This window comes from Leptodactylus fuscus, chromosome 1, assembly GCF_031893055.1.
Source record: "Leptodactylus fuscus isolate aLepFus1 chromosome 1, aLepFus1.hap2, whole genome shotgun sequence".
Classification (NCBI taxonomy): domain Eukaryota; kingdom Metazoa; phylum Chordata; class Amphibia; order Anura; family Leptodactylidae; genus Leptodactylus; species Leptodactylus fuscus.
Genome location: NC_134265.1, coordinates 279,002,334 through 279,011,234, shown reverse-complemented (window position 1 = coordinate 279,011,234; position 8,901 = coordinate 279,002,334). Strand labels below are relative to the sequence as shown.

The following is an 8,901-nucleotide window of genomic DNA, read 5'->3' as shown; positions in this document are numbered from 1 at the left end:
ATTCCTGGCAGGAATCGAACCCAGGACTCCAGTACTGCAAGGCTGCAGTGCTAACCACTGAGCCAGCGTGTTGTCCCTTGGTAGATTATTATATGTTTGAAGAAAGTCCATAATGAATGAGTCCACATCTTATCTTCCAGATTGACTTCCTGAAGATTCCTTTTCAACCTTAACTTTGTATTTGCACCACTTTCATATGGGTTTTGACTGTGTAGCCAAAATGACATGCTACCAGTATTCTGCAGGTTGATTTGATTATGGCAATGCCAAATTTATATAGTTTTTATGTTTCAAAACCTAAAAATAAAATTCTAAAACTTTGAGGAGGGGGACATTTTGAAGTGGCCATGTTTTAACACCTGTAATCATCTTTATATTTCCAAATACCAGGCTACATAAAGTGTCATTTTTATGGTGCTAGATTTACTTTTTATTAATACCATTTTTGGGGAATGTTTCAAGTCTTGATCGCTTTCAGTCACTTCAGCTCGATTTATTTTTTTCCCCCGAATATGTATATATTATATTATATATTATAGTATAGTAATGACAATCCTGAGGGCCATCAATAGGCTCCAGGCTATCATAGTAACAGATCACCACTTGTAAGTAGACACCTCTGTCATGTTTAACCAAGAAATCTAAAGGGTTAGTGATCTCTGATTGCATATGTTGACCCAAAATATAAATGATCAGAGGCCCTGGGGAGGTGAGGAAAAATAAGTGTTACTTACATCTCTTAAGCTACCTCCCCTCCCCCCCCCCAATCCCCTCTCTCTCCCTCTTCGGGCCTCCATATATGTGGCTCAGGGTGGTGTCACAACACATGAATCTGGCATAACCCATATCATTGAAGACTTATTGAATGATATCCTGGCTAAAACATCAGATAAAAAGGTGTTGCTCTTTCACAATTGTCAAACTACAGTGATATTGGCTATTCCAAATTCAGTCCATACAGGCAGGGGAAGAGAGAGGGGGAATTATTTTTATCAGAGCAAATTATTTTTATTTTTTTTAAATGTGTGTTGCCATTCTTTATTTAGTGTGAAAAACCTTAAATATATTTAAATGTGCAACGTAGCAATAACGTATGCAACTTTCCTATTCTATCGAATGGGGCTTGCAGAAAATTATGGGTTTGCCTCCAAAACAACCCTATTCAAATTGCGCTGAACTAATGGTTTTGACCACAAACAGCATGTTGTTATGGACCTCACATGTAGATGCACATGATGTGCGAATGAGGCTATAGGTGTTCATGGGGAAAAATAAGTAGTTGTGCCAGACCTAATATTGATATTTCACATGAATGCTGGAGTTGCAATACTCTTTTTCCTGCTTCCAATACATCAATACCAGGATCCGATTTGTGCACTTTCTGCTTCCATCTTTGACTACAATAAGGCAGGGTCAGCAACCTTCAGCATTCCAGCTACTGTGAACTACAACTCCCAGCATGTTTCATTCATTTCTTAGGGATTTCCAAGAAAAGGAGCGCAAGTAGGCAATGTTGGGACTTGTAGTGTCACGACAGTGGGCACATTAAAGATGACCTTATTACAGGGGGAGGCAGTGTTTCTCACACCCCTGTAAGTGTGCCTAAAAATAGCACCAGATCAATGATGTGTCTGGTACTGCAGCGCAGCTTTACTAAAGTGAATGGGATTGTGCAGAAAGACATCACAATCCAACCAGTAGACAGAGCACGGTTTGTAGTGGCAGCCATTTTTTATAATCAGGTATTCCCATTGCTGGCTTTCTGATATAGTGATAAATATACAATCTAAATAATTAAAATGTAAATGAATAACAGCAAGATCATAAGAACATTTATGTAACCACTGTTTTACTCCAGCAATAAAGTAACTTTAAGCCGCAATTCGTAATATTAACAATATAGAATACTTATCACACAAGACAATCCGAAGGAATCTCATTTTGATTTACAGTACTGCAAGGCACATACAGAACTTTCCCTCATTTACACAGCAGATGTACTCCCTGAAGTAGAATTTTTAAAAACTCTCAAAACAATTTAGAAATACTATAAAGTTAGCATTTTTTGTTTTCTAGATTAAAAAAAAAAAAAAGAAAAAAAAAAACCTTTGTAGAAGATCATGCTTTTTCATAAAAAGTGATTTCACAGATATATATATATATATATATATATATATATATATATATATATATATATATATATATGTATATGTATATATACATAATCTTTCTGATGCTTTATGATATTTTAGTGGAAAATACCCTGAACTGGATCAAAATGCAAACCATTATTGCTTTCGGCTTAGGATGCACCATAAAACTTTCACTATTTCAGAAAACGAAACACAAAACAATGAGAAGTGGAAAAAAAAACAAACTCCCAGTTTTACACATCTTCACACTCGTACAACTGTATTTATAGAAGAACTGTATATATAGGCAGCTTTTCTTTTCTTAAAGAGGAACCCACCGATGCATATCCATTCAAGTGTACACAAGTCTTGTAAATAGAAACAGGAAGCTGCCCGGCAAATCATTGGATTGGTTTATGTCACAGTAAGAGATTGGGCTACACAGTCTCATCGGCCAGTGTGGTTTTGTCATCAGTGCATATAGGACAATACACAGACATTTGTGTCTTCTCTCAAAAGACAAGTCTGCCAATGGTGCTGAACCCTCCTTCTCCACCGCCTCCAGTAGGACCGCAGCTCCCCGGCGGGTCATTGTCATCAAAACCATTTGGTCGAAAAGAGCAGGAAGCAGATGCTGCTTGTAGAGCCCGTGTGCGTGCATTCAGTTCTTGCTCCTAAAAAGGCAAAAAACAAAACATATTTACAATAATTATATACACCATAATTATATATAAATACAGTTAGAATATTAAAGGGGTCGGCCATGTTACTGTTTGGATCATGAAAAGTTGTACAATTTTCCAATATACTTTCTGTATCAATTCCTTGCCTTTTTCTAGATTTCTGCTTGCTGTCATTCAGGGTTTAAAAAAAATAAAATAAAATCAGTCCATGGTCATGTGATGAGCACACAGGTGCACAGCTCATTACCAGGCAGATGTCTGATTACTGTGCTGTGACTATAACGAGCTGTGTACTCATCACATGACCATGGACTGATTTTTATCAACAGGAAGTAAGCAGAATCTTAGATGGCAAGCAGAGATCTAGAAAACCGTGAGGAATTAATACACATAGTATATTGGAAAATTGTACAACTTTTCATTATACAAATATACTAATTTTTACAGATTTTTTACAGATAAAAAGTCTGTGTAAATCAATAACATGGCGATAGGAGTCTTTACAGTGTCCTGAAAAGTATACATAGAGCACCCCAAAAAAATAACATGGAGACGCTCTCACCTCATGTCCAAAAGGAGTAGCTCATCCAGGCACAGGTATATAGAAGTACAGCACATCTCCAGAATACTGTACTGTACAGGTGCTAGCTTGTGCATGCACTTCACTAATAAAGAGATTTTTACTAGTGCTATAGCCAAGCACTGTATATGCTGGTCTCATTTCAAGTTACAATGGTCCATAAAAGAGCACTACATGTGAAAAATAAAATGGGTGAAATGGCACCCATTGGTCTATGCAGCAGTGAACAAACTCTTACATTCGGTCTCCGTACTCAGGTTTTCATCTTTTGCCGGCAGAAGACGGAAACCTGTCAGACCGTGAACGCTGGGTGAGCATTTTATGCTCTCCGCGGCGAAACTGTGTCCGGTTTTTTTTTAAAAAAAAAAACTTTCGCCGCGGAGAGCATAAAACGCTCACCAGCGCTCATGGCCGGACACTTTTCAAACCCATTCAAATGAATGAATGGGTTTGAAAAATGCCTGCAGGTTTCTGTTTCCTGCCAGGAAACCTGTATAATGGAGGCCTCAGGCGCACATGTGAATGAGCCCTTAGTCAAGTCACAAAATGTATTTATTCCTTGCTCACAGGATAGAGGATAAATTGTGACTGGTGAGGTCCAACCACCAAGACACTCGGCGATCCAGAGACCGAGAGGGATACGCCCCCATTGTGAATGTAGCAGTGGATGTAGAATTCACAACCCCAATCATTTCACTTCAAAAAGTAGCGCCAGAGATAGCCACGTGTGTGCACCCATTGAATGGGGGTGGGGGGGGGTGGGAACACCTTTTCAAATCAGTGGGTGTCTCAGCGGTTGGCCCCACAGACCAGAAATTTCCCTAAGTATTTTTTGCAAGTTTTTTTTATTTTCAAAAAAGCTATGCGGGCATTTGCAAACACTGATTGAAAAAGTTAAGTAATGTCCAGCTCACCCTGATATCCTGACCATCTCCCTGGGAGGCACGGACGCAATAGAGACTCCAACCAGCTGAATACAAGGATAGCGAAGAAATCCGGCGTCAGCCAGGTGATGCAATTAAAATATAACTTTTATTCTTCTAGTATTAAAACGGTTACATAGCAGCCACCGAGAGTGGATTACAGATGTATCGTCATAATAATAATAATTTGTTAAAACTTAGTTAAAATAAAAACTCTCAGTGGCTGCTATGTAACCGTTTTTATACAAGAAGAATAAAAGTTATTCCTCTGATTTTTGCTAAGAAATCTTCTTCAAATCACATCACCTATATATCACAGCTTCTCTCCTTCTGTCATATTCTGATCTCAGTAAGGGCAGTAGAAATCACCTGTTACCCTTAAAGGGAGTCCATCACCTCCCCCAACATATTCAACTTTCACCACCATGTTACAAAGCACATTACAGCGATAAACATCATAATTTTCTGGTTATCCATGTCATTTCTGTAGGATTTGAAGTCTTATGCAAATTAGGCAGATGGTGCACTGGGGGTGAGCAGTTATATGTTAGCCTACTTTGTTGTGTCTGGTAGCCAGCAGAATAAAATGGATGTGCTCTGTATGCTATGAGTAACACAGCAGGGCATGCAACACGTCAGAAGAATTTATTAGGTTAACCTTCTAGGAACTACGCAAAAAGTAGTAACAAAAAACATTCAATTTTTCTTTTAGACAAATGTTATGTATCAGTTTCTGAAATCTACAGGGTATTGGTCAGCCCATACCTGCAAATAGAGCTTATTATCCTTGGTAATTGCATCCATGAGCTCCTTCTGAAGTGGGGGCTCTCCATTGACCCATAGGCCATGTGCAGAATTAGACTGCACACTCTCTATATCACCAGAGTTGTGCTTTCTATATATCAGCACATAAGCTGTGTCCTTTGGAAATCGACTGGTGATATTTAATACAGACTGAAATGATGTAAAAGTCACTCTGCTGTCATTAAACAGAAACCATTCTTTCAACATATCATTGCACGGTTTATCGTTCCCAACAACAGAGTTGCAGGCTTCCTTGCCCACTATCTGACTTTGATGAGAAGTCAATGTGGTTTTCTCTGGTTGAATACATCTTGCCGAATTTGTGATATTCCTGGCGTATGAGTAATAATGGCCACTTTCTGAGGAGGTGCCAGAATGAACTACAATGGAACTTAACACATAAGGTATAAGTTGCGTGCAGTTCATATCTTCAGTGCCAGAAGGTTTCAGCTTTTTGGCCAAGTTTTCTCCGACATCAGGAATGTCAACATCTCGATTCCAATCTCCAGAAGGTGCCAATGAGGTAGTTCTTTCTACTGGCAGCTCAAGTACCAGTGGAATGGACACATTATCCAGAATTTTACGCCTCACGTGACATTTTGGGTCATATGAAAATCTTAACAGAGTTAATATGAGGTACTCTGGTTCTTCCAGGATTTGCATAGTCTTTTCGGCATTCTGGAGGGAAGAACATTTTTCACAATGGTAACGATTTTCTCCATCAAGGATCTCAGGAGCTAAGAAATAGTTTAACAAGTCTGTTACAGACAGGGGTTTCTCTCGCCCGCTGTTTCTACAAGAGTCATTAGCACATTCTACTGTACTTTCACATGTGGGGGAGTCCAATACACAGGAGCTATTGGCCTGAATTTCCGTCAGGGAAGATTTCAGCTTGGTGGAGTCTTTGTCGACCACTTCAGCTAAAGGAAGATTCACGCTCTGAGGTTCTGTTTCAGGAGCAACATCAATCTCTATACAATCTTCATCTTTTTCTATGGGGGAGCAGATCATGTTCTGTGCAGGTTTGTCAGTTGCTGTAGGACAAAAAGCTAAAGAAAGATCTGTGAAGGCTTCTATCTTCTGAGAAGTACTCCTGCAGTTCAGGCAGCAAATATTTGTTTGGAGCTTTCCTCCAAACATTCTTTCAATTAGAGTCTTATCACCACTTCTCCAACTTGTGTTCTGTGGACGGGGAAACATATCTGCACCCGAGGGTGAAGATGGCTGCACGTTACCATCAGTGATCATAGAATCTGGACTCCTTGCAGATAGGGCTTTGAGAGTTTTCTCCTCCTCATGTAATCTAACAAAGGAAAAAGACAATCCATTACAAGAGTGCAGAGAAAAATAAACCGTGATACAAGAGGAACCTCATCCAAAACAGGATGCACTACATTCCTGCAGAATAGAAATACTCCAATTGTTTTTGAGTATAATTATTATTTTTTTTTTTTTTTGCCAAAGAGAAGAAATGATGCAAATAAATATGTAGGCCTGTTCAATTTTAATGGCGTATGTGTGAGTTCCATTAACTCTTCACTGTTTACAAGCGGGGTAGGCAACCTTCGGCACTCCAACTGTTGTATAACTACAACTCCCGGCATGCATTCTAGCAATATATAAAACCGCATGTGCCCCAGAAGGTGAAAGGTCTTCTTTAAGGAACAGAAGAATTTTTATGTTCATCAATAGAATAGGGTCAAACTATCCTAAGTGAACCAAAGATCCTCTCAACCACAGCTAATTTAGTTTATACAGGGGTTTTAAACACACACACCTTAAATATTATATATATATATATATATATATATATATATATATATATATATATATATATACATATATATATACACACACATACACCGTATTTTTCGGACTATAAGACGCACTTTTTTCCCCCCAAATTTGGGGGGGAAAAGAAGGGTGCATCTTACAGTCCGAATGTGGCGCCTGGCACCCGCTGTAATAGAGAGGCGGATGCCGGCAAGGGATAGATGCAGGTGCCGGGGCCTGAGACATCGCTGTGCTCCTCTGCCCTGCATGAAGCCAGCAGCGGCAGGGGTGATGCTATTCCTCTCCTCAGTCCCCCCGCCGCTGGCTTCATGCAGGGCAGAGGAGCGCAGCGATGTCTCAGGCCCCGGCACCTGTGATGGCGTTTATCTCTCGCCGGCATCCGCCTCTCTAGTACAGCAGATGCCGGGTCAGTATCGGTGGCCCCGTACCTGTGAAGTTGCAGGCCGGCTCCTGCGCGGCGATATCGCAAGAGCCGACCTGTTCGGGTGACAGCCGGGAGCCTAATGAGGCTCCCAGGCCTGTCACTGCTATATTAGTATTGCGGCTGGGTCTATGACCAGCCGTAATACTAATAGACAGAATGTCCCATAGACGGCAATACAGTTGTATTGCCGTCTATGGGACTTGCAATCAAGTGACCGCAGGTTCAAGCCCCCGGGGGGGAAATAAAATAGTAAAAAAAAAAAAAAAAAAAGCTTTAAAAATATATAATAAAAATATGAAATAAAAGTTCTAAATCACTCCTTAGAAAATCATATGTCATAAACCGCCGGGTTTTTTTTTCAATACAAGGTGATCTAAGCAATAGATATTCCCCAAAATGGTATAACTAAAAAATACATCTGGCCCCGCAAAAAAAAAAAACACTCTATGCGTCCCCGTACAGCTGCAGGGTCACCTGTCAATGTGGCCTTATAGCTGTTGCAAAACTACAACTCCCATATATTAAATATTTTACCATTTTTTGCTTCAAAATTTTTTTCCCCTATTTTCCTCCTCTAAAACCTAGGTGCGTCTTATAGTCCGAAAAATACGGTATATAATTTTTTTTTAATTTATATTCTCATTTGCACAGTGAGAGTGTGTGTGTGTAAATGAAAATATCAGAAGACAGTAGACAACAGAGTTATATGACAATACTGGGAAGATGCTGGATGTAAAAATTCCTGAGGCTGCTCATCTCCCACTGCTGAAGACTATTGGCAGCAGTTTATAACAGCCTGTACTTGGCTTACAGGCCTCCTCCTCCTTCTCCTACTACTGCTGCTTTGAGAGTGTACACATTCTTGAGAAATTAGTATTTGAGGCCCAATGGGTACAAGGACCATTGTCAGTGGACTGTATAGAAGAACTGTAGAATATTTTTTGCTATATAAAAAATAAGGACATAACCAAAAGGAAGCTTGTGCATACCAAACTACAGAAGTACAAAGGTTTGGGTACACTAGGATGACTAACTGGATGTAGTCACGGGGGAGACTGCTATGATGTCTCAAGTTAGACAGAAAAGGTCATAAGGATTTTAAAACAAAAAAAAAAGCCTACTGCTTGTGCATTATAGTACCTGCTCACATTTTTAAAATCCTGTTTAAAAAACCCCCCAAAAAACTTATTTTCCTTAAAGCAAGTCTATGACCAGAACCCAGCATATAAACCCAGGTAAGGTTAGAGTCACATGAATCAACTGAGGTACCAATTAACAAGGGGAAAACATAGTCGGGTAAGGACACTTGAATGAACCTAAACTGTTTTCCCCTTGTTAGAGTCTCCGCTGCCGATCCATCGATGCAACATCAATCCTCTGTCATTGCTCCGAAAGGTAAGCAGCAATGCTCTCATTGCACCAAAGAGCTCATTTGTGAGTTTACAAAAATGCCAATATCTTGATAACAGAGGCATAAATTCACAAGGGGAACACACAGTGTGATTCAGGTGACTAACCTATCAGTGCTGGGTTCTGGTGACAGACTACCTTTAACAATAGC

At 39.8% G+C, this 8,901-nt stretch overlaps 1 protein-coding gene across 2 annotated transcripts in view; it reads right to left on the bottom strand.

Moving 5' to 3' along the window:
• Window positions 1-1,811: 1,811 nt before the first annotated feature.
• Window positions 1,812-8,901, bottom strand: part of USP38 (ubiquitin specific peptidase 38) — a 30,090-nt gene continuing 23,000 nt past the window's right edge. The window contains exons 9-10 of one of the 2 annotated variants that reach the window (XM_075288094.1): window positions 5,084-6,425; window positions 1,812-2,806 (exon numbers count right to left, since the gene is read on the bottom strand). In XM_075288094.1, the coding sequence (XP_075144195.1) occupies window positions 2,645-2,806; window positions 5,084-6,425 (1,504 nt within the window). In that variant the 3' untranslated portion in view covers window positions 1,812-2,644. The remainder of the gene's footprint in view (window positions 2,807-5,083; window positions 6,426-8,901) is intronic. The other variant, XM_075288086.1, reaches the window with a different exon arrangement.